General features: G+C 34.5%; 1 protein-coding gene across 2 annotated transcripts in view; it reads left to right on the plus strand.

Annotated features, from left to right (window-relative positions):
* The first annotated feature begins 18,198 nt into the window (after positions 1 to 18,198).
* LOC150097556 (NAD-dependent protein lipoamidase sirtuin-4, mitochondrial-like) overlaps positions 18,199 to 27,880 on the plus strand; it is a 56,886-nt gene continuing 47,204 nt past the window's right edge. For both annotated transcript variants that reach the window (XM_090407051.1, XM_090407050.1), the window contains exon 1: positions 18,199 to 19,000. In XM_090407051.1, the coding sequence (XP_090263177.1) occupies positions 18,212 to 19,000 (789 nt within the window). In that variant the 5' untranslated portion in view covers positions 18,199 to 18,211. The remainder of the gene's footprint in view (positions 19,001 to 27,880) is intronic.

Here is a 27,880-nt window from a genome sequence, read left to right on the forward strand (position 1 = left end):
TCATAACTATTGGAATCAGTATATATCTGATTCCAGTAGTTATCGGATTTATACCGTTAAATAAATAAATTGTTTCTGTCTCTATAGGTCTGTGATAAACTGAAATCTTGGTTTCATTTATTTCAAAGAAATACTTAAATAATACTAATACAATGAAAATAACACATTTAACATATAATGGTCCATGCCATGTATATATTAATTACCAAATGAATCATCAAATAATTAACCTTTTTTTTTTTTTCCTTAAAATCCCACTTCCAGAAGGTTGGAAACCCTATAGCACATTGACACCTTGGGATGAGCTAAGGCTAGGTAGAACTATCCTCTGGATACCATTCTGCTTCAGGTCCCCAAAGCAAACTGGGAAGACATTCACAAACATCCATGGGATTAACATTGGCAAGTTTGTATTTAAGGATTTGCTTGTGAACAGTGTGAGGTAATCAGTACAATTACATAGTAATGTGTTTTTGAAGCTGAAACAAAAACTATCAATGATGAGTTGATGTTGAAGCATTCACATGTTTGAAGGAGAGTGATCAAACCACACAAGTTCAGTTGGTGAAACTAGTTTTGCTTATAAATTATTCATTATTAAGAATAAAATGACCTTTCTAGTGCAGCTACAAAGTCCAAAAACCAAAATTACTCATGACTCAATAACCATACTGCTAATATGACAGTTCACCATAGTTCAAGTTTCATTGAACTATGTTCCTAGTTTCTTATCAGTAACTTTTGGATTTTTAGTATTCAACAAGAGAGGAAAGTATTATATGGGCATCTTCATGGAGTCAAAAGACTCATTGCAAGTGACTCACCCTAACCATTATTCCCATCCTATCCTGCCTCATCTTAAACTTATCACCATTGCAGCACTCAGAACTACCTCTGGCATTCCATTCCATTCCATTCATTTTTGTAATAGATTTCATGGTTTGATATGAACACAGATGGATAAGAAAATAACTATTTATTAACTTAAAAGCTAATATTTTGCTGGTATTATATTCAGCATCTTCAGACCACCAACACAAAGTTTGTTACAAATGCAAAACAACCACAATCTGGTGTAACAGTGGGGCTAGTAAAAGTAATTGCAGTGTGCAACACAAGACTAAAGTCCTAATATGGCGCCATCTAGGTTTAAAAAAAAAAAAAAGTTTTGAAATAGTAGTCCAAATGATAGTCTTAGAAAGTTTGAAAAAATGAAATAAAATAAAAGTAATAAATATTAATTTGGTCTTAAGATGACTATCTCCCAAATCTTTGGTAGTTTTATACAGCCATAGTTGTTAAGGTTTGGAGTATGTTTTAAGGCTTCTGTTGATTCCAGGAACAACCTCTCTGACTTGTAGAAGCTTCTGTGCATTACTTTTGTTTCTTTCCAATTGATCCTGTGTGCAGGGGTATCCAAAGCATGGTCTGCCAGACCCGACTTGTCATAGCAAAAGTGTCGGATATATTTTTTGTGTTCACTGAGGCAGATGTCCACAGTTCTTCCTGTCTGTCCGTAGTAGGCTTGATGGCAAGAACAGGGCACTTCATAGACTCCTGGATGTGATAGAGGGGATTTCTGGGTAATCCAGAAATCCCCTCTATCTACTACAGAAGACTACAACAAAACTATCACCATCCCATACATTAAAGGCACATCTGAAAAAACATCTAGGGTGCTTAACAAACACCAACTACGCACAGTATTTAAACCTTATGTAAAATTAGCAACTCTCATCCTTTCACCTAAGGACAAATGCACTCCTTTATCACATCCAGGAGTTTATGAAGTGCCCTGTTCTTGCCATCAAGCCTACTACGGACAGACAGGAAGAACTGTGGACATCTGCCTCAGTGAACACAAAAAATATATCCGACACTTTCGCTATGGCAAGTCGGGTCTGGCAGACCATGCTTTGGATACCCCTGCACACAGGATCAATTGGAAAGAAACAAAAGTAATGCACAGAAGCTTCTACAAGTCAGAGAGGTTGTTTCTGGAATCAACAGAAGCCTTAAAACATACTCCAAACCTTAACAAGTATGGCTGTATAAATCTACCAAAGATTTGGAAGACAGTCATCTTAAGACCAAATTAATATTTATTACTTTTATTTTATTTCATTTTTTCAAACTTTCTAAGACTATCATTTGGACTACTATTTCAAAACTTTTTTTTTTTTTTAAACCTAGATGGTGCCATATTAGGACTTTAGTCTTGTGTTGCATGCTGCAATTACTTTTACTAGCCCCACTGTTACACCAGATTGTGGTTGTTTTGCATTTGTAACAAACTTTGTGTTGTGTGCTCTGAAGATGCTGGATATAATACTAGCGATATTAGCTTTTAAGTTAATAAATAGTTATTTTCTTATCCATCTGTGTTCATATCAAACCGTGAAATCTATTATTACAAAAATGTGTGACGAACACATAAGCCTATCCACGCGCATTCCATTCATTTGCCACTCTCAAAGCTAAAGAACCTAGTCTGCACACCCTTACTAACCACACTCTTGCACAATTTCCACTGGTGACCTCTTGTTCTCCTCTTGCTTTTCATGTATTGAAAAATTTCTTTTATATATATATATATATATATTAGGTTTACCAAGTAATTTTATAAGCTTGGTTATTTAACTCCTAATCCCAAGTAAGCAAACAGTTAAGTTTGCACCTGAAACATAGTTCAAGTCTAAAGATGGTACAACACCAGGGCAACTCATTGTAATACACACACACACACACACACTAATAATCCTGATATTATATTTTAAAAAATATATCAGGACGTTCTTCACCACACTTCCTAAAATCCGTTCTCTAATCAGTCATCCAAAGCCTACTCATCACTACCTAAAATATCCAGGTGTATATAAATTATGGTTCGATTGCAGTATCCCTTATTTTGGACAAACTAACAAATTTATTGAACGTGTAGAAGAGCATAAGAGAGACATCTCTTACAAAAGATCTCATGCAACTGCGTTATCCAGTCATGTTCTTTTTTCAAATAATCCTAATGATGATCAACAAAGCCACTCCATTTGCTGGGATAGATCAGAAAATATTTTTCGCTGTGATGATGAGTTTGAGAGAAAAATTGTAGAATCAAGGGAAATCCTGCTGAACCCTGTCCACTTAAACAACAATTTGAGTTATAACATCCCAGATAGCCATGCTGCAGTTATTCAATATTGGCGTTCACGTGAGCCTGCATGCACACTTGCAATAAACAATGGCACGCCTGCTAGAATAACTTGAAAAAATACAACATTTTTTATGTATCAATTATGTGTGGCAATTTTTATTTGTAATTTCCAGTTGTTTTTGATACTTCAATGTCTATTACTATTCTTTTCCTTTATGAATACCTGAGGAAGGCTGTTATAAGCCGAAACTAGTTGTATTATTCTCATTAAAATCTTTTGAATGAACCATTGAAGTAATATGTCATTTCGATACTATTAAAATAAGTTGAATAAGAAAGTGTATATTATTAGTATATTTTATCTGTGTGGCTGCTTGGGTGGTTAATATATATGTGTGTGTATGTTTTTTTTTTGTTTTTCATTTTTACTTTTTATTTTTGTGGTGCAAAGCCATCAAAGGTCATGCTGTACCAGGTCATAGCAGTACATATGGTAATTGCTTAGTAGAACAATCACAAAGATTCATGCCCTTGGTGGAATTCGAACCTACAGCCTCTTAGCTGGAGAGCAGATACAATACCCACTCAGCCAACCAAGTCGGCATGTGTGTATGTAGAGAGAGTTTTATATATATATATATACAATTAAAATCAAATGAATGTGACAATACATGTGGGTACTGTTTTAAATCCATGCTATTCTTTTACTAAATGCTTTGTATAGTTTAAATTTCTTTTCAGTATCGATCCATATATTTTATATCCAAAGTCCAGTTGACTTATTTCACTATAATATAAACATGTTAATATATCCCCTTTCTTAAAAATAGACAATATGGTATTTTCTTCCAACTAGGGCTATTCCTGATTTCCAAATTTTGTATAATAGATTTAATAATCCTTTATCACTGTTTAATTAACAGGCTGTGGGGGTCGAATTCTGCTGTGGACATAGATGCTTGTGATTATCTTTAGGTTAGAGATGAATTTCATTGTCTAGTATGAGATCACTACCCTGTTTATTGAAAGTCTGACTTGATCAAGTTCCATATTTAGTCTCTAGAGCAGGGTTCCACTAGATCAGTGCTTCCCAAACTGTGGGCAGTGGCCCCCTTGGGGTCTGTTAGTTTTGTTGAGGGGACCATGAAATAATGAAAACAAATTTAAAATTTGTTTTCATTAAAAAGTTGCCTCAGTCCTGATATCTTCAGGACTGAGGCAACTCGTGGTAAAGGTGGACCAAGCTCTCATCACTCCTTGTCTTAGTATCTCCCATAATGCAAAGCACATCTCCTTGCAGACATGTATAATACTATTCATTAAGGGAAGGGCTACTACCCAGACCGGTTTCGACCTTTATTGAGGTCTTGTCAGTGGGAGCCAGACCCAGAGGTGGTGATACCAAGGAGGAAGCAATGGAGAAGTCAACTTTACCTATACGAGTTGCCAAAATGTGTCTCACCTTATTAAATTACTCTGGATTTAGAGAAAGATGTTGGAAGTTTTTTTCCCATTTGGTTAGACTATAATAAATTTAGTTTAATCCTTTATCCAGTTGTAAGCAAACAAAGTTTGTGCCTGAAGTATCTTCAGGACTGAGGCAACTTGTGGTAATGGTGGACCAAGCTCTCATCATTCCTTGTCTTAGTATCTCCCATAATGCAAAGCACATCTTGCGGACATGTATAATGCTATGCATTAAGGGAAGGGCCATTACCCAGACTGGTTTCGACTTTTATTGAGGTCTTGTTAGTGGGAGCCCGACCCATCTCTGGGTCGGGCTCCCACTAACAGAAGCAATGGAGAAGTCATCATTACCTATACAAGTGATGAGAGCTTGGTTCATCTTTACCACAAGTTGCCTCAGTCCTGAAGATACTTCAGGCGCAAACTTTGTTTGCTTACACTTGGATAAAGGATTAAACTAAATTTATTATAGTCTAACCAAGTGGAAGATAAACTTCCAACGTGTCTGTATTATGAATTTTTTTTTCGATGGGGGCTGTGAAATATTTGAATTTTTCGAAAGGGGCCTTTACATCCATAAGTTTGGGAAGCATTGCATTAGATAATGTAAAAAATAAAAAGTGAAAAAACTGTAGCCATCTACACTATTACTCTACCATAGGTTTACAACCTTTTGTGGGTTGGAGTCCAGCTGGCATATTGTTATTACAGGTGTTTATTTATTTATTTATTTTTAATTTTTCTTAGAATTTCAGTTAATCCATCCAGTATTGTATTATTTTCTACTTTGTTACTGTTATATATATACTGGAATAATTATTATGAAAATTTATGAGCAGATGACTTTAAGCTCCCTAACATAAAGTCATCTGCTCATAAATTTTCATAATAATTATTCCATGCTCTCTTTTTGCTTTGATAATTTATATTACTTTACTCTTTAATATGTCTAGGTAAAATCTGGCCTGGTTGGCTGAGTGGTTAGCATATCCGCTTTCCAGTCAAAAGGCTGCAGGTTCGAATCCCACTGTGGGCATGGATGTTTGTTTGTCTGAGGAAATACTGGTGGTGGTGGACGGTAGATGGCGTTGGTGGAGACAGAGCTGTGGAGTAGGTGTCCCCCCCCCTCGATAAGTCTGTGGTCTCCCTGAAGGTGTCATGTAATAATAATATCTTTATTTAGGTACTTTAAAATTTTTACGCTGATGATTGTGTTTTAACTCTGGTTCTAGTTCTTTAAATAGTTATTCCACTTTTTTTTCTTTATGTAAGGTTCTAATTTTCCTATGATATTTATATATTTTCTGTTGTATTAGAAGATGCCATTTGCTGTATACTTAATTTTTCTCTTATGATGATTTATTTTAATTTATTTTTCCCTTTGTGTTCATTTCAATTTCTGATATCCTTTTTCCTGTGCCATTTTTTTTTTCTCTCTTTACCTAGACTTATTGATTGCTTCCTTTATTATGGGACCTATACTGGCTATTTTATTTCATACTTTTCACCGACCTCTTTATCTCATAAATTCTCATCTAATTTTCTTCAGTAAGTTTTCTAATACTTTCTTCCAGCTATAACTTTATTTAAAAGCATTATATGTTATTATCTTAGGCATTTTGGAAGAATTAATGTTTTCCAATAACTGCATAATGATCCATGTCTGAATATAAACTTCTGAAAATTCTGATATTGGTTATTTGTTATATTATTCTGTAGTGTATATTATATAATATGTATAAACACGCACTAATGTAAATAACAAATTCATTTTATATGCTGAACAGTTGACACAGTGTTATTCTAATTATCTCAGAAATGTTTCTTTATATCAGTGGAGAATTATTATTATTATTAAGAGAGACTTCCAGGGAGTCAGAGACTCATCAAGGGAGACCACATACTACACGCACCAGCTATCATACTTATTCTTGAATTCATTCACACTGCTTGCACTCACAACATCCAATGGCAATCCATTCCAATCATGCACCATCCTCTGAGAGAAATATTTAGCCCTGACACTCTTCTTGGCAGCCTTCATTCTCAGCTTCCAAGGACACCCCTCTCGTCCTTTCCCCACCCTCCATAAATTGAAATCCCGTATGATCCTTAATTCCAGTTTAGTCGTATTTTGTTCATAAGAATATTCCATCGATTGTACTATTGGTTGGCCAATCTCTTGTGAATGGTTTCTCCATATTAAAAAAATAATAAAATAATAATAATAATAATATTAATCATGTAAAGCTGTCTTATAAAAGCTTTCCATTACATGGTAAGTATTTTATGTTTGTGATTTACAACACAATAATAATAAAATATTTTATTTACTTTTTTTTTTGCTGATATTTCACTAGTGTTATACCAGCATATTCAGAGCACAAAACAGTTTGTCAATAGTGGGAACAGCTTAAAATTACAATGGACAACATTGAGAATTCATGTCCTGATTGGTACCATCTGTTGTTGGATACCTAGAGAGAGAGAGGAGGTCATCATCAAATTCCTGCCATGTACCCTCAAGAGGTGTACAGGATATGATAGTACTACATGAAAAAAATTACATCATTACTAACTTCCTATCTACAATTTTCCTCCAAATCAGTCTGTTACTTGTCAAGACTCCAACCTTATCAGATCTTATATTTCTATCGTCTAAGGTACATTGTACCGTATCAATCCACCTATATCTTGGTCTTCCTCTGGGTCGTTTTCCTGCCAACCTGACAGAGAACACTCGTTTTGCTAATCTTTCTTCGCCCATTCTGTTTAAGTGACCATGCCACCTGAGATTAGCTCTGCTAACGCATTACTGGATGCTGACAATGTCAAGTTCTTTCCTAATATCCTCGTTTTTAATATGATATTGCCATTGATGCCATCTGTTCATGCCTATAATCTTTCTCAGGACTCATATCTGCGGTCTCTAGTCTTTGGTCAAGTGTTTTACTTCTGACCCAGCTCTCAGATCCATAAGTTAAAACTGGTTTGAACACTGTCTTGTATACAGCTAATTTAGTGTTCTGACTAATTTCTCTCTTATTCCATATGAATTTATTCAATTGACTTCCCACCATACCAGCTTTGCTGATTCTGTTGTCTATTTCTATATTTAATTTACCATCTTCAGTAAAAATTGTGCCTAAGTAGCTGAAATATTTCACTTGTTCCACAGGTTCTCCATTCACAACACAGTTGACATTTTCAATGATACTGCCTAGTTTCATCGTCTTTGTCTTTTTATTGCTGACCTTCATACCATGTCTATTACAACAGCTATTCAATTTAGTCAGAGAATCTTGCGGACTTGTAGTGGATTTATTTAGAAGTATAACATCATCCGCATAAAGCAAAGAGCTGACATTAACATCTCCAATTTTGATATCATGTTTAATACCACTTTCCTTCAGAATGTGATCCATATAGATAATCAATAACAGAGGGGATAATGTACATCCTTGTCTCACACCAGATTTAACATTAAACCATCTTCCTGTACTTCCTTCAATTCTAACTGCTGACTTACAACTCAAATAAAGACTAAGTATTGCTTGATATAATGCCCCATTAACACCATATAATTGTAGCGTATTGAATAGCTTCTCCCTTGGCACCTTGTTATATGCCTTTTCTAAATCGACAAAACTTAAATACAGATCTTTGTTATTTTCCCATGATTTTTCAACTATTTGTCATAAAGGGATTATCACTATTATCTAAAAAAGTGTGGTGAAGGTAGTGAGGTTAGTGGTAAGAGCATTATCATTGCAGCAGATAGCTCTGGCTCTCTGAGTTAGTGTTTTTAAGATACTATATTGTCGAGCTGGATGAAGATGTGATTTTCAAATATCTTCTTGCATGTGTAGGTTTGATTTTCTGTAAAAAGAAAAAGATAATGAATCATTTGAAAGGTGTATAACTAATTTATCTATGAAGGGAAGACAGCTATTAGATTCCAATTCCTTTTCCATTGTGAAGTGGATTTTAGTGTGTTGACTATTCAAATACACTAAAAATATATCTGATGTGTCTGGACCTTATTCGACCAGAAATGCTGAAGTATGGTGGTATAAGAGTCTTACAGTGGCTGCACTGCATAGTTCAGAAAGCCTGGACAGAGGGACGAATTCCCGATGATTGGAGTAAAGCTCTCATAGTACCATATATAAAAAGGGAAATAAAACTGAATGTGAGAATTACAGAGGTATTTCCCTGCTGAGTGTTCCTGCCAAGATCTATGCAAGTATACTAGAGAAACGGTTGAGAAGAATTGTGGAAGAAAAGCTTGGTGAAGAACAAGCTGGATTCAGGCCAAACAGAGGCTGTCAGGATCGGATCAGATCTTCACTTTACGACAAATAGTCGAGAAAGCATGGGAATATAACAAAGATCTGTATTTAAGTTTTGTCGATTTGGAAAAGGCATATGATAAGGTGCCAAGAGAAAAGCTATTCAATACGCTGCAGTTATATGGTGTTAATGGGGCATTATATCAAGCAATACTTAGTCTTTATTTGAGTTGTAAGTCAGCAGTTAGAATTGAAGGAAGTACAGGAAGATGGTTTAATGTTAAATCTGGTGTGAGACAAGGATGTACGTTATCCCCTCTGTTATTCATTATCGATATGGATCACATTATGAAGGAAAGTGGTATTAAACATGATATCAGAATTGGAGATGTTAATGTCAGCTCTTTGCTTTATGCGGATGATGCTATACTTCTAAATAAATCCACTACAAGTCTGCAAGATTCTCTGACTAAATTGAATAGTTGTTGTAATAGATATGGTATGAAGGTCAGCAATAAAAAGACAATGACAATGAAAATAGGTAGAATCATTGAAAATGTCAACTGTCTTGTGAATGGAAAACCTGTGGAACAAGTAAAACATTTCAGCTACTTAGGCACGATTTTTACTGAAGATGGTAAATTAAATATAGAAATAGACAACAGAATCAGCAAAGCTGGTATGGTGGGAAGTCAATTGAATAAATTCATATGGAATAAGAGAGAAATTAGTTGGAACACTAAATTAGCTGTATACAAGACAGTGTTCAAACCAGTTTTAACTTATGGATCTTTGGCTGGATCAGAAGTAAAACACTTGACCAAAGATTAGAGACGGCAGATATGAGAGTCCTGAGAAAGATTATAGGCGTGAACAGATGGCATCAGTGGCAATATCATATTAAAAACGAGGATATTAGGAAAGAACTTGATATTGTCAGCATCCAGGAATGTGTTAGCACAGCTAATCTCAGGTGGTATGGTCACCTAAACAGAATGGGCGAGGAAAGATTAGCAAAACAAGTGTTCTCTGCCAGGTTGGCAGCAAAACGACCCAGAGGAAGACCAAGATATAGGTGGATTGATACGGTACAAAGTGCCTTAGACGATAGAAATATAAGATCTGATAATGTTGGAGTCTTGACAAGTAACAGACTGATTTGGAGGAAAATTGTAGATAGGAAGTTATTAATGATATAATTTTTTCATGTAGTACTATCATATCCTGCACACCCCTTGTGGGTACATGGCAGGAATTTGATGATGATGATGTGTCTGGACAATATGGCAAATAGCAAACTCATCATCAGCATAAGGTAGCCAAACCACTGGCTTGAGAGTGGCTGTGTTGAGTTCTTGGTTCTTTAAGCATTCTATGTAGAAATTGGCCAAAGGAGTGGGGGGGGGACCCATGGCTGTACCATCTAGTTATTTGTATACTTTTTCTTTCTATTGTGAAATAACTAGAATGTACTGTAAATTTGAATAACTTAAATTTAAAACATTTAAAACTTTAAAACATTCCCCAAACCATCAGCAAGTATGCCTGTTTTAGTATACCAAAAATCTGAAAGACAGTCATTTTAAAATCAAATTAATACTTGTTAAACTCTCTCTCTCTCTCTCTCTTACTCCAGCAATACATGGTACCAATTAGTACTTTAATTCTTTATGTTCATTACAATTTTAAACTGTTCCCATTATTAACAAGGCTAATGTCCAATTAAAACATTAGAGGATGATGTCAAACTCCTAAACTCAACCAGCGCAAGTCTCCAGGATTCTCTAACTAAATTGAATTACAACTGTCCTTTTGTTATGAGGTGTCACCATTGTACCATCAGGACATGAGAGAAAGACAGACATATGGAAGGCAGAAGTTGTGTCCCAAAGTATTGGGTAGGGACCTGAATGCTCAACTGCTAATTGAGCAGGAAGCAAGTTTAGTGTATTTGACCCTTACAAGCTTTGCATTGGATTTGTTGATGATTCTTGTTATTATACATTAAGCTATATGTTATTACACTGCAGCCCTTAACTTGTTATGGGCTGTAGTATAAACTAAGTGAGAGGTTGGAAACTTTCACTTGAATTTTTGGACATCTATACTGAAATTTTCTGTTTACCCTACTCCACTCAGAACATTCAAGCCTTATCTAAGGATTGAAGGTTTTGAATGGAGTGAGGAATAAAGGCTCTCATCCCTAGTTAATTTTGGTTATTAGATCAGAACAAGTACTGAGATCACAAGTGTAAAAGATTGATCTCTGACACAGGCAAGTTGAATTCTTTAGATGCGAGGTTAATTTCAGTTTTTTAACTCTGCATCTAAAGATCAACATGCTATTACAGGCAATCTCTACCTTCATATGAGACTGGCTATCTGACCATTTGATTGAAAAGACCTGATGAAGGTTCCTTGTGTCATATGAGGGTGAGAGGGGAGGCTGTAAAGCTCTGATAAAGACCTAGAGCAAAAATGATATTAAAGCAACTCATATATCTAAAAAGAAAAAGAACAAATTATTACAATTTGATGAAACATGGGGGTTAAAGGATGTTTTAAGATATGTTCTTTCTTTTGGTTATATCAGTTGCTTTAATATCATTTTTGTTCTAGGTATTTATCAGAACCTTTCAGCGCCTCCCCTCACAGATGGGATTCAAGCTCGAGTTTTTCCAATAAAGGGCTTGTCTATACCAACTTGGCTATAGAGTTTTTAGTATATTTGTTTAAAAAAAAAAAAAACATTAATTTTAAAATGTTATGTTCTCCATCCACAGAAGACTCAAACACTAAACATGTGCATATTCACAGTTATGGATACTTGCAGTTTTTCACAAGATATTAGAGGAAATACTACTTTCTGCAGCCAGCAAACAAGCATGGAACACTACTAACATATTATTAGACAACTTTTCCATTTCAAACAAAATTCTGCTTCCCTTTTCATATCTATTAATGATGACTAATTAATTATAAATATGTAAATCTACTAATATGTTAGTCTCTTCCTACTGTATAACTGCATATATATTCAGTATTACTTAATAATTGATAGTAGTTACTGGAGAGAGATTTAACCACAATTTGGTACTAATATGAACTAATATTAGTATAAATATTATACTAAGACGTAAACAGAATCATCAAAATCCAAATGACGCTAATGATCTCACAAGCTGTCAAAATGGTATCCATGGTGCTGACCACCAGAAGAAAGATATTTCTAAGTTTGATTCTATTTGCTGCTGAGGACTTTTTTCTAAACCTTTCTTCGGCCAGTTTGTGAGTTAGTAATTCTCTGGCATGAATAAGTATGGTTTTTCCTCCCAGAAACTTTTTTTCATCCTGTAATCTCAAAAGAATTGACTGTAGAATTCACGTAATTTCAGGCAATAACATATAGTGAGTTGGTGGCAGTTGTCTACTGTATTCCCATTCACACATGCCATTTAAAATCAATGATAGTCTTGGGCCAGCTATTCTGTAATTGACCAAGGGGATACTTTAGCTATCTAACAGTATAGGAATAAATGACCTTGCCTACTCCCTTTGAGGAATTAACCATAACTGGCACAGACCAGGGGGAATCCAACTATCTAAATAAAAGAAAAAGTATTGAAGGATGTTGAGAGATGCTGCTGTAAAGTAGTTGTGTCTGTTGTCTCTGAGGGTTCAAGTAAAATATCAATCAAGGACATGAATTTTCAGCAGGAGTAACATGACTCATTAAGGTAGATTCTATCAGAGATGCTGGATGAAGGTCTAGTTCTGCTGGTCAAATAAGCTAGCCAAAACAAAATTCCTCTCAGGACAACTGTGGAAGACATCCTTTGGATCTACTTGAAGGGAATGGCTGCTCATAGAAAGGTGGAGTTGGTAGCCCACCTGGCTACCAACTCTGTGCCCATCACATACAGTTAAGACCAATGTTGATGACATTGTTATAGTTGGGAGGAGGTGGGAGTGTTCAAATAATCCCCGCTGTGCTTTCTTTCAATGGTGGACTCGGATTGAGTGGGTGGTCCCGATGGGATGATAGATAGCAAATTTTGACCCTACAAATGATACAAATTGTTTACAAGAAGGGATAGAAGGAAATCTAGCCTATCATTATAGAATGTAATGATAGGCTAGATTTAAAGTAATTTGTAAGGTAAAATAAGTTAGGTTAAGGTGGTGAAAAAATCATGCACTTTGTAAATTAAATCAGATGACAGCTATGAACTGACTCTATGCTGCCCATAGTGGTTGCATAAACTGAAAATGCTTTTAGATTCATATCTCACATGCATTACACAGTTGTTACTAGAGACAGGTATTTAGTTGGGGTGTGTTACAGACCTGGGAATAATGAATGAGATGAGAAAGAAATGTATAGGCAAAGTAGTCTAGCTAGTAAAAAAAAAGCATTATATTAATGGGAGATTTCAATTTTCAAAATATAAACTGGGAAGAAGAAATAGCTTATGGGAGAAAAGAACAAGATTTTCTTGAATTCTTAAGGGATCATCACTATCTCATACTGAATCTTTGGATTCAGTGATAACGTCGAATAACGTAACTGTTAACAACATTGCCACCAGTTGGTGACAGTGATCATGTAGTCCTGAACTGGGAGGTGCAAAAACATGCAAAGGCATCCAGAGTAAAAGAGCACATGTGGAACTATAGGGCAGGAGAGAAAATTCATAATAACTACTTGAAGGAGTTCTATGGGAAAAGAACTTGAAGGAATAGTAATTAATATGGTGTGGTTCATAGTTAAGAAGAATTTGATGAGGGCAATAACAGACTGTGTGCCTAAATAAAAAAGGATTAACAAAATAGGTATTAAATGGATGAATAGGGAAATTAAGCAGGAATTGAAGAAGAGAAGATTATGGGGAAAATATAAACTTCAAAGATGTGAACAGTTGCATGAAATCTATAAAATGCAGGCAAGAAGAGTGACAAGTGTAACAAGAAAGGTGAAATTAGAGTATGAGAGGAGACTGTTGAAACAGGTTAAAAAATCCCAGAGAATTTTTCTGTTATGCAGCTAGCAAAAACTGCATAACAGAAAGTTATGCAGTGATCATTGTGCTAAGGTTTTTATACTGATGGTAATGATACTATTCTAAGGAAACAGAAAGTTGAGGAATCAATACTTTACCCTAGTTCCTTGAAGGTGAGTGAGGTAGAAGTCTATGATTGCTTAAGTCATATTCATGTGAATAAGGCTGTTGGACTAGATGGAATTTCACCATGTTTTATGAAAGAATGCACTAAGGAACTGACACTTCTGTTAACGTGGTTGTTTAATGAGAGTCTAATGTCCTCAACAATCCCTAATGAGTGGAAGAGCAAGATTGTTCCATTGCATAAAGGTTGAATCAAAACGGGTGTTTCAAATTACAGACCAGTTTGCATTTCTGGAGTGGTTAAGATCTTGGAGAGATTGGTTAGGAATAGAATACAAAATTGGGTGGACAAGGAAAAAATAATAAGATGACTGCCGTTCTGGATAGGAATGATTCATATACAGTGATACTTCTGGATTTTACAAAACCATTTGACAGGCTACCACATAATAAACTGGTATATGTAAGTTAAGGCAAATGGGATTGGAAAATCAGTTGGTTGATTGGATAGTAGACTGGCTATCCAATCAACCAATATTTTAATCGATATCAAACGGTTGTCTGTAGAGGTGCCACATCTCTCAGGAGGAGAGTTACCGGTGGAGTCTACACTGCTGTTTAATTTGTTTGTTAATGATATTGCGAGTGGTCTGCAAGTTGATATTCAGCTGTCTGTGGATGATGCTAAGCTGGGAAAAGTAATTAGGAATGATGCAGATGCACTGGTGCTTCAGAGCGATTTGAATCAAGTGGCTATGTGGGTAGACAAGTGGGGTATCAATTTAATGCCGGTAAATGTAAGATTTTGCATTTTGGATCTCAAAAAAGTAAAGCTGCATATCACATTGGAGACATATTACTGGAGGTGGAGGAAGCATGTGATCTTGGGATATTGGTGGATAAAGAATTGAAGTTCAAGGAACATATTGCAAAAATAATAAAAACAGCACAAAGAAATGCCAGCATATACTAAGAAGAACACTGACAAGTAGAGATAAGATTGTGGTTATTCCACTGTACAAGGCTTTGATTAGACCACATCTGGACTACTGTGTGTCAATTTGGTCACCTGCATTCCTAGGTGAGAAGCAAGCTGTGGAAAAAGTTCAGAGGTGAATAACAAAAGCAACATCGGGATTGTGAAATACTGACTATGAAGATAGGTTGAGAGAATGTAAATTACAGATGATAGTCAATAGGTGGAAGATGGGCGATGTGATTGAGACATAAATTGCTAAGGGGTGCTTATCAAATAAATACCAGGGATATTTTTCAAAAGGTTGAAGGAGGGAGGGAATAGAGACGAGGTCATTCTTGGAAGTTGTATAAAGGTGTGGTGTGTAAAAGCGTGCAGGATGACTTTTTTTTGCCGGGAGAGTGGTTGGCGAGTGGAATTTATGGCCAATTGAGATGGTGAGTGTGCAAACATTGAACCAATTTAAGATGAGTTATGATAAACATCATCTCTGTTAGAATTCATCTTACTATTGCCTCCATTGATGAGTCTTGACTCCAGGAGGTGTTTGTATAATAATAATATCCTCTAGTTAACAAATTCTGTAGAAATAAAAAGTTCTCCTGATTTAAGTTTTTCATTCTTTTAACAGCCACACCTCAGTCAAATTTCCTCTTATTTGCCTTGGTCTCTCAAGTTGCACAATCTTCAAATTGAAGTCTTTCTTCATACAAAGAGCCATTTATTACAGATATCAATATGATCACTCTCTGCTGTACCTTCTCCAGAATATATCTTTTCTAAGATAGGAACTCCAATCATGCAACCATTATTTTGTATATGAGAATAAGTATCTTTGAGTCAACTAGGAAATTTCCTGCTAATTAATGCAAACATCCCGTTTGAGGTCCTGGGGGCCCTACTATATTTTTTAGAAAATTTCATATTAAAATGCACTATTATTACTGGGTCCTTTCGTCTTAATTTGTCTGGATTTTATCAAAACCCAAAATATAGATTAACATTGGGTTTTGATACCTAGGTGAAGGATATATTTTAAACTATTAAATGTTATACAACGATATAAGTCGGCATGAAGCAATAGCCCTCGGTCTGCATTATTAACTTTATATTCACATTGATGTCATCTACAAATTTTGACATTAAATTGTTAATGCAACTATAAATATTGATTAAATTATGAACAACGATGGACTACATATTGATCCCTGTGGAACTCGATTACTTTACAGGAGTCATTTGGAGGCATAACCATTCAATAAGACTTACCTTTAAACAAAATCGCCATACTCGTCTAATTTCATGGGCATGTAAACGTTTCTGCAAGGCTCATTAAAAACAGATTTCATTATTTTACCCTCAATAGATATTTAAGGCTGAGGCAGCACAGAAGTGATGTTTACATCCACAGTGTTGGCCGTCTGAAGAAAAATCAAAGTTCAATTTTAGTTGCCAAAAAGATAACTTTTGCTAAGTCTTTCTTCGATTGGTTCATGAGTTAGTCACGAGAAAGCAAGTTACTCTCTCCCTTTGTCTGTTGGAAACTCCAATTTTTCGTCCTGTAAAGAGAATCGACTGTAGAACCCACACTATTTCACACAATAGTATATTGTTCAGGTAATAGACCACGAGATTACAGCATTTGTTTTTCATCTGTTTACTGATGTCGCTTAAAAAGTAGTGATAGTCTTGTCCCAGATGTCTGACTAGCTACTGGTAGCAATTGAATTGGCCACTCAGTTTCCAAAAGTTAGGGATAAAATGGCCTTGGTCACTCATAAGTAGGGTGACCATACATACCGTTTCGAATAGCACAGTACCATTTTTTTTTTCATATTTCCCGGCCGTCCCGTCAAAATGTCAGGTTTGTCCCGTTTTTAGTAAAAACTATAAATATACTTTAATATTGGTCAATTATAAATTATTATTCATAACCTATAATCATATCAATATCATGGATATCAGTAATTTGTATAACCATGGAGTCGCATTGTTCGATACTAATAATCGATATCTGCAGTGATTTATTCAGAGAAAATAAATACATGTTGGCAACAATTGCGCGTCTCAGACGCGGCGTCTGTTCTGCTATAGCGTTAGTTTTTGTTTGTCTGTATGCTAACCAGTGGCTTTGTTATTCAATGCCGGTGGTTTAAATTTCGTATTTTTTTAAGTTTTATTTTTTAAAGCGTTGTGTATCCTTGCAAATGTCAAAGAGGCGAAGCTGCAGTTTTAATGACGATCACCAGAAAAAATTCAAATTTGTTAAAGTGGACAAGCTGTGTAGTGATAAAACAAAAGTGGTATGCCAACATTGTAATGTCCATTTTTCCGTTGCTCATGAAGGCAGAAGCGATATCAACATCTACATAGCCAGAAACATAAGGATGCTGAAAACACTCTGGCTTCAGTTAAAAAATATATATATATATACAATATAAATAATATATATATATATATATATATATATATATATATTAGCTCGTTTATGGTGAGACGTGATGGTGATAGCGAAAGTGATAAAATTGCAGCAAGTGAAGCTGTTGTTGCTTTTCATACTGTGGGTCAGGGCCAAAGTTTTCGCGCAAATGACAGCTTGTCGACATTGATCAATAAAATTTATGAACCAAAATTTTCTTCAGCACGTACCAAATCAGAAGGAATAATTACCAACGTTTTATCATCATACATATTGGCAAAGTAAAATTTTTTATCATCTTGCTTTTTCATGAATACAGAATATTACATAACCTCCGTCCCGTTTTTGTCTCATGGAAATATGGTCAGCCTAATTATAATATAAATTTATTGTTTATAAATATATATTCATATATATTATATTATAATCTGTTATTTTTATTTTGAATTTTTGCCACTAGGCTAGTTATTGTTATCATCAACATTGTTTATCTTCAGGTTGGGTTGAAGAGAAGGTACGTAATTTGGAATCTGTGTGTTTGCGCGATTTTCGTATTCTTGTATAATATTTATTTATAGATAGTTCTTCGTGATAAATTTGAATATTTGGAGTGTTGTTTTCAAAATGAATATTTTTTGAATAGTTTCCTTACTTGAAATTTTTGAATTATGAGAAACTGAGTCAGTAAGTTAGATATTTAGGGATAGAAATCTTTCACTCTCTTTTCAATAATTTATTTGTCTTTACGGAATGACCACTCAGTTTTTATGTAGAAGCTCGATGATGTCGGTGTCATTTCTTAATTTTGTTTATATTGAACAAAAAATTCGTTCGATATTCTCTCCGTCTGTTTTTCACATGGGTTTACATACTTTTGTACCTCCTCACAATTCAGTAACTGAAGACGACGTTTGTCGGTTGGAAGATTTTATGTGCTCTTCTAGCAAACTGCTAATATTAACAGGAGCAGGGATATCAACTGAAAGTGGTATTCCTGATTATCGCTCGGAGGTCGTTGGAATGTATGCTAGAAGTAAAAATAGACCTGTACAGTTTATTGACTTTATGAGTAATCAGAACATCCGAAAAAGGTATTGGGCAAGAAATTATGTGGGATGGCCACAGTTTTCTTCTCTTAAGCCAAATATTGCTCATTTATGTTTAACGGAATGGGAAAAATCAGGACATTTTTATTGGCTAGTCACACAGAATGTAGATCGGTTGCATTATAAAGCTGGAACAGAGAAGGTGATTGAATTGCATGGAACATCTTATAGAGTCGTGTGTATGACATGCAGAAAGGTTCTCTCGAGGTTTCTCTTTCAGAAGGTATTAGACGACATTAATCCAAATTTCAAAGCTCATTGCATAGAAATTCGGCCAGATGGAGATGTAGATCTTCATACCGAGCTTATTAGTGAATTCGAAATTCCCGTTTGTCAGTGCGGCGGAATTTTGAAACCAGACGTGATATTTTTTGGCGAAACTGTACCAAAAACAAGAGTAGATGAAGTTTATAATAAGCTGTTGCAATCAGATGCAGTATTAGTAATTGGATCCTCCATACAAGTGAGTTTTCAGACCAGAAGAATTACTTGGTATAGGGATACTTCAGTAGATGAAGTATTTTTAAAAAGTAATAGTTATTTTTGCTGACTTTATTCGATAACATTTTTTGAGTAGCAGTTCAACAGAATATACCAGAATGTCAAAAATAGTTTTATTACCACTTAAAATACAGTGAACATTTATAAGTTTAGCCAAAAATGAGCCAGCTGATTATATATGAAACCAGCAGGTTTTCTCTCCTGGCAACTATGTATGAATTTCTTCTCCTTAACCTCTTTCTCTCCCTCCCCTCCCTTCAAAAATTAATTACCAGACATAATACTCTCATCTTGTGGCTGCCTTTAACATGCTTTTGTTTAATAGAAATATCCAGAATTAGTTTATTTTCATTAAAGGCACTTTATAACCTCATTGCTTTGCTATAACTCTTAAGCAATATATACATCTGCTGTTGCTTCCATAGCACATTTGGAAGAATAATGGGTCCATCTCAGTTTGATTGGAAAAGAACTTGTTTTGATTCTTGCCAGTTTTTTAAAAAAATTTTTAATATATGGGCTTTTTCAGTTAAGTTAGCTGGTCTCATACAGAGGTAGCAAGTTTTCTTCATCTGTAAACATAGGTTCTTCCTTCCACAAAACAGGGCAAAGAAATAAACCACCAGGTATGCGTGCAATTAGAAAACAAAAAAATTCTACATAGCAGCAGGTGGTGTGTTGCAGGTGGATCACATAGCATTGTAGGATAGTAGCCTCCAGTACATGACAACCACCAGAGTCCCTAAGGGGACTCTGGTGGTTGTCATGTAATAATAATAAAAATGAACTTCATGAAAAACAATAAAATGAGTAGGTGTTTTTTTTTTTTTTTTTTTTTTTTTTTTTTTTTTTTTTTTTTTTTTACCTGAGATGTTTCTGGTGTGATATTTTTATCATACTGCTTTGGAAATCTTTATTGATTGCATACAGTAAATGTGATTATTCAATCCAAATATGACACTAATTTTATTAGATAGTCTTCATCATTATTTATTGTTTCTGGTTTATGTTGACATGATCTAATCATCTTTACCAGTGATCACACAAACTGGACACCTTTTTGTTGCAGTAGATGTCATGGAAAGCTGGCACTGCAAACTGCATTGCACACAATGTTTGTAGTCCCCGATTTTTCATTTGACAATTTCACTTATCTCATTATTAACCTGAGCAGCCAAAGAAAATTCCAAGGAATTCTTTTGCTGTGTGGAAAGTAAAAGGAGAATGACTGTGGATGGTAGGGAGATAACAGGGTTTTTTTCTCCTGGAAACTTGGATTTTTCATCCTGCATACAGACAAATTGGCTCATCAGAACACAAGCAATTTACAGACAAAAAATACTAGTGGCTGTAGGTGGTAGATGGCGTTGATGTGAATGGTGGAGATAGAGAGTTGTAGAGTAGGTGTCCTCCCTCGATGGGTCCTCAGACTCTTTGGGGATGTCAAGAAATAATAATAAATAATTATTAACGTGAATCATTGCATATCAATAGAACTGAGGGCTACTTTGTAGCCAAACACAATTTGGCATATACACTTAGGCAAAGTGAAATTTTATGGCTGTACAGAATCTATAGAATGGTACAGTGTCTGTGCCAGACAAGTGAACAAGTATAGTAGGAAGGTAAAAGCAGATTATGAAAAAAAAACTAACCTGAGCAGCCAAAGAAAATTCCAAGGAGTTCTTTTGCTGGGTGAAACTGAGGACTACAGACTGAGAATTGAGGGCTACTCTGTAGCCAAACACAATTTGGCATATACACTTAGGCAAAGTGAAATTTTATGGCTGTACAGAATCTATACAATGGTACAGTGTCTGTGCCAGACAAGTGAACAAGTATAGTAAGGAAGGTAAAAGCAGATTATGAAAAAAAAACTAACCTGAGCAGCTAAAGAAAATTCCAAGGAGTTCTTTTGCTGTGTGGAAAGTAAAAGGAGAATGAGTGTGGATGGTAGGGAGGTAATAGAAACAGATGGAGATAATACGGTGCTATACATCACATTAACTAAGTTTATGAAAATGGTAGGTGAATTGGGGGGGTGCTTCTGATGTTGTAGAACATTAATGCAAATACGAACATGGAATTAGATGACATATCAGTCTGAGTATTACATGAATATGCAAGGAAAATGGTACCTCCTCTGACCAAGCTGTTTAAGTGTTAGCTCTGGTAATGTACCCACGGAGTGGAAAGAGGACAAAATAGTTCCATTGTTTAAAGGTGACTACAAAACAGAAGTGGCTAATGTAGACCAATTAGCGTCTCAAGAATGAGGATTAAGGTATTATTCAAGTTGTTAAGACAGAATTCAAGAATGGGAGGACAGGAATATGATACACTGTTTGTGTGTGTGTGTGTGGGGAGGACACTTTCATGAAGGGTAGGTCCAGGGCCGGCCTTCTCTATAAAGGGGCCCGGGTGCAAGAAACCTTTTGGGGCCCTAAAATATTTTTTCAAAGTTAAAAATTAAAGGATTCGAAATAAATGTATTGTAAAACCTCTTATCTGCAAATGATTTTGACACAGGAAAACAAAAAAAAAACATTCGAAATATAACAAGTTAACATAACGTTTACTGAACACAAAACAAAAGTATTAATTAAAATAAATTTATTTTAATTATTAAAAAAAATTAATTTAAGCACATAAAAATATAAATAGGTTTACTATTTAGGGACTTAGTTTTACTAACATGTATATTGCTTAATATGTATTTATTTAAATATGCGATCGCTATGTCATTAAATTTCCAAAAAATTACAATTTTTTTCAATTTCCTTTTTGATGCTTAATATAGCAAGTGCATATAAGCGTTCTTCGCACATACTTGACCTAAGATAATTCTTTATCAATTTTAATTTGCTAAAAGAACGCTCTGCACTTGCTATAGTAGCTGGTAACGTAAAGAAAATTTTCAATACAGTTAGCACATTTGGAAATAGTTCATTATAGCTATTATTTAATATATATTGCAATATGTCTTGCACGTTATTTACATTTTTTTGGTCCAAGATCAATTCTCGTAACAAATCAATTTACTGGATTAAGTCTTCATTTACATCTTTACTATAATATTTTACAAAATCCCTTGAGTGGTTTTCTAGTTCATTTTTTTCTAATGTTTTTATATCAGTGATTAATTTAAAATAAGAAATAACATTGGGTATATTTTTAAATCTCTTATCTATTTGTACAACAACAGTTGTACAAATAGATAAGAGTTTGTATCAATCACAATGTTGAAAAAGTTACATCTAAATTCCTCTAGGTTTAGTAAAACTTCATCTTCTGCTAGTTCGGAAAATAATCTTTTTCTTTTTCGAATTCTTTTTTTTTTTAGGGAAGTCTTTGGAAATATTCAAGTTTCGTGCTATTATTTTTGCGTCGTCTAAAAAGGTGTTAAATTTTTGATTTCGTTTTAAATTTTATTCACTAAATTAAAAGCACAGTGAAGAACAATTGTTTTTGCTTGAAATAGTTTGTTGATACTATTAATTTTTGACAGTATTGTAAACCACACTGATAAGCTTAAAATAAATGGCATTTCTTGTAATGAATCTAGTAGACTTTTAGCTTCAGATACTGCTGGGTTATTGTTAATTGTACCAATAAATTCTTCTAAGGCATTATAAGTTTGTTCAAACTGTATACACTGCTTTGACTGCGTCTACTTTGGCTTCCCATCGAGTATCACATAATGGTTTAAGCGTAATATTTAAATGCTTTTGTATAATTTCCCACCTTTTTGTAGATGCAGAAAATACACAGTATAAGCGTTGCAATATTCCGAAAATTTTTTTACAATATATACTACTGGAAGCAGCATCACAAATTATGAAATTAAAAGAATGTGATAAGCAAGGTACATAAATTGCATGAGGGTTTAAACTAATTATTCTAGATTGTACGCCTTTATATGTTCCCTTCATATTGCTACCATTATTGTATGCTTGCCCTCTACAATTCATAATATCTAAATCAAGCTCACCTATTTTTTTTAAAAGCGAATTTGCTAGCCCTTCACCAGTCACATCAGTTACTTCAATAAGTCCTATAAATTACTCATTTATAATTAATTTTTTGTCTACAAAATCTACATATCTAATAATTATTGAAGTTTGTTCCTTGTGAGAAATATCAGGAGTACAATCCATTTGGATACTGTAATATATGGCTGCTTTTATCTTGTTTTTAATTTTATTAAGGACTTCATTACCTAATATAGCAATAATTTCCTCTTGAAATCTATGCGCCAAATGATGCACAATTCTTTTTTTCGTATTTTTAATTCTGTTTACATGATCCATTAGCACAGGATCATATTTACTTAATAATTATTAAATTTAAAAAATTTCCATTATTCGGCGTTCCTATTATTTCACGGGATCCTTGAAATGACAGATTATTACTTTCTAAAAATAGAATTACATCTACAGTTCTTTGGAATAGTAATTTTAGACATTCTATTTCTTTATTTATATTAATTTAATTTGTTCTGTCAACAGTCGAACATAAATTAAGCCTTTTTAATAATTCTTGCCAAGCAATAAAAGAATTAAAGTGACCAACAGAAAGCTCATGATCTTGAATTACAGATGACAGTTTTCTTCATTTATTAAAACCATATATAAATCGTGTTGATTGATCTTTTCCTCTTCTTTTGGAAAATAATACACAACAAAAGCAAAATACTGAGTCTTTAGCTTTTGAGTAAACTAACCAGCTGCGAAGCTGAGTTTAACCATTTGTCATTTTTTTTAAATAGTACAGTGTAGAAAATGATCTACCTTCAACATTCTTAACGAATGCATCTTGATGATGTTGTTAAGGTCTGGTTTTAACACAAAATAATCTAAATTTATCAGTTATAATATTTGACCACAAACCTGGATCATTTATATTCACTTGAGCACCATCGTTATTATTGTTTTCATCATTATTTGTTTTATCCAAAATGTTTGTGTAATCAGACACGTCTCTTTTTCGACGAATTCCACAGTTTCTAGATTTTCGTTAAAAAGTTGTGTAGCTTGTTTGGAGTTTTCTTCTTCAGTTGAAGTTCGAATCGCAACTGCTGAAGTCGTAGCAATTTCGTTGTCAGATTTATTTTGTAGCCATGAAAAAACAAATCTACTTGTGACTTTTTGAGATTTTGCTTTTCTTCTTTTTTCTTTTCTGCTGATTTCCTTTTGTGACACCCAGAGGGATACTTTCTTGGCATGGACATTATGGGTTAGGCTTTGCCTGTCGAATAAGTAAATAATATTAGATTTTTTTATCCCATGAATTAACAAAAAGTTAAATATGTGCATACTTTTTACAATATTATAAAATTTTAGAAACATTCAAGGAATGTGTTTATTTTTTCGTTTGTTTACTTCAGTACATCAGTTTCACCCTTATCTATCACTATTAACCGAGTTGAAATTAATGTAGTTGAGATCTAATCACGTGCAGAAACACTTCATAATCCTGAATATTGATAATGCATTTCACATAGCTTTAAAAATAACTTACCGTATTTACTGGAATATAACTGGTCCTCGCGAATGACTCGCACTCCTGATTTTACTTTGCGAAAAAAAGAAATTGAAAAGTTTTGCGTAACCTTGCACAGAAAAAAAAAAGTTTAATCACGTTCACCTCATGGCAGTAGTGACTCGCTCATGGCAATAGATCCTGTGGCAAACCACGCGCTCTCCACACTAGCCAATACATCTGCAAACGCAAGTAAAAGCAGATTGTTTTATTGTATCACTGAATAAGGTACAAACATTTGCAGTCTCTGTGTCATATATTTCTCAACAAATAGTGCAATTGGAGACAGCTGGAATAAAAATGGCACTAACTAATGGATCGCATGTCCCTTTCCCCCAAAACTATGCTATTTTTCCGCAAGCAAAACCATATGCTGCACTGCAAACACTAAAAACTAGATGTGTGGGAGTCTGTCCCCCAAGCTCAAATGCAGAGCAACAATAAAAATCAACAGAAAGTGTTAAAATGCGTAATCATGTTAAAGCTAGGAAATATATAGTGAATATTGTTATGGCACTTTCAGATGTTGAATTTGGTTGAAGAGAATTAGCATTTCAATTCAAAAATGGTCTGCTGACTTTTATCTTTGACTTGCGTGATCTTTTGTTAATACTGCACCAATCATATGCACATATCTTTACTGGCCTAGTACCATGGCTATCTGTTCATTAGTTATTCTTGAAGGATTGTTCATTAAGTATCTCAGGTCTTGTAAATTACTGCTAATTTTTGCTTGAAATAATGGGAAAGCAGATGGTGCTATTTGGGTAGGATGTACACAAGGAAACTGCTCTCTAGGCAGGAAATAGCAATTGCAATATTGCAGGGAGTTTACGAAAAAAACTGAAAACTTTAGTTTCCGAAAATCAATGTAAAGGAAATTTGCTTTTATATCTAATAAGTTAAGCATATTAATTGACAATAAATACTTCCAATCCATATTTTAATGACTTACGATTTAATAAAATACAAATACACTTTAGAAAACGGATACATTCTTTACGAAACGTGAAAAGATATATCAAATGATGGTAAAAGAGTCACGGCATGTCTGGATGCGTGACAAATAATGCAACAACTGAACTGCTGCATTAAACAAAACTTGTACATCAGTATATCGCAGAGATATATCAATGGCTTGGAAATAGGATGTTTGTTTCTAATTTTCTTATTACTTATTATTATGAAACAGTTGGTAGAGTTTAATTAATTATTGCATTTTTATTTGGTAAAGCTGTACTTAATAAAATTGTATTACATTAAGTTAAAATATGTGTCAGCAAAGATGTTTGAAATGTATTTTTTTATTTAATTATTTTTTAAGATGAGCCCTGGGTTGCATACCGGAAAAAAGTCATTGGTGTGCCACGTTTGGCAGGCATGTTAAGGGTTGTCCACCCCTGCTCTAGAGTAACCATATATAAAGAATATAATAAATATTTTTTCAACGGTTTCGATAATGAGTCAAATGATATAAATGTGTAACAGATTAGAAAAAACTAATGATGAATCAGGCATTTTAGGGTAAAAACGAAATCATGTTTGTTAATTTTTATGCACTGCATAAACGTATCAAAAGGGTTAAGCAAAAACCCTAATTATTACTGGGGGTCCTAAAATCCTGTCGATGAAATCCCTTTAGTTATAAGCAAAATTAGAAGAAGGAAAAAAAAAATAAATAAAAAAATACGTTTCCGCAAATGTGTACCGACTGTGCCCACTTGATCGTGGGGCCCGGGTGCATTGCACCCACCGTAACCCCGAGATGGCTGGCCTTGTGTAGGTCTTGCTTTAGGCATGATTTTTATAATAAAGTGACAAATTTAGTTGAATAAAGGAAATGGCTGTGCAAATGATATAGCTGGACATTGTGAAGGTATTCGATTCTTTTTTTGCTAATGAAAAACTGATCAATAGCTAAAGACGGTATAGAGATCCTACATGAGTTAAATACACTGGTGTCCAAAACTTAAATACAAACACTATTTCTGAAGATTACAATTGCAAATTCAGATGAATCAGCTTCTGGCAATTTTAACTGACAATTTTCAGTAGAAAGTGGGGTACACATTCAAATTTTTTAGTCATGTGCAAAGGGGTCATGTGTAGCACTCAACATGATAAAAGGCAAAAGGCTGTGCTAAGAGAACTTTGTTTGAAGGTAGCTTTTTTCGTAAAGGAATAAAGTTGCAAATTTGGATGTCTTGGAATGTCTCAAATACGTCATCTAGTTGAATCATAAGGGGAAGAATTATTGAAGAAGGCTGCAGAATTATTGATATTGCCAGAGAGTTTGGAATCTCACATAGTGTTGCATTCAGGCTCTTGGCAGTGCTTGAAACCAATGGACTGGATTCAAGATGTTTGCTAAGAGGATGCCCTTGCTCTATCTGTCTTCATGCTCTATCAGGGAGCATGAAGACAGATTTCTAGCTATAACAGCAAAACATAATCGACACACCATGGCAGGTTCAGTTCGCTTGTTCAGTTCAAGTGGAAATGGGCTGATGCACTCTTTACAGATGAGAGTTGTTTTAATTTTTCCTTCGATTCTAGATGATACTTGAGGTACATCTTGCGATGGTACTGCTTACCATTGCAAGGATGTTCTTGGAAGGGATAGATATGGCGGTGATGGGGGTCATGGTGTGGGGAGACATTATGCTTAACGGATGCACTGAGCTACAAGTGCTGGAAAAAGACACTATGACTGGTGAGTGATATTGCAATGAAGTTCTTCAACATCATGTTTGATTGTTTCATGGTGCTGTAAGCAAAAAATTCATTTTTATGGATGACAATGACACACCACATCATGCACGAGCAATGGAGATATTTTTGGAGATAGAGGATATTAATCTAATCAAGTGGCCAGCATTCTCCCCAGATCTTAACCCCATAGAACATGTTTGGGATGCAGTAGGGAAACACATTGCTGCTCGAAATTCTCTTGCTGAAAACAAAAAAGGTCTTGCTCTGAAGGAGGAGTGGGTCAATTTGCCTGAAGAACTGAATCACTTGATGGTAAGCATTGTATGATGTTGTGAGAACAGCATCTCAGTTCGGGGTTGACATTTTCCATACTTAAATGTCTCCTTGCATAGTTTTCTGTAAGCAATGCAGGTTAATTCCTTAACTACGTCCTTAGGAAATTACTAACTTTTGCCAGAAATGCATTGCAATTTAATTTGTACTAAAGTTAACACATTTTTGTGTAATATAATTTATTATTATGCTTTCATAAATTTATGTCAAAATTTGGCTGTAATTATGAAAATTTTTTCATATATAGATAAAAATA

This window comes from Typopeltis vanoorti, chromosome 17, assembly GCF_054136105.1.
Source record: "Typopeltis vanoorti isolate ZY-2024b chromosome 17, IOZ_Tvanoo_1.0, whole genome shotgun sequence".
Taxonomy (NCBI): domain Eukaryota; kingdom Metazoa; phylum Arthropoda; class Arachnida; order Uropygi; family Thelyphonidae; genus Typopeltis; species Typopeltis vanoorti.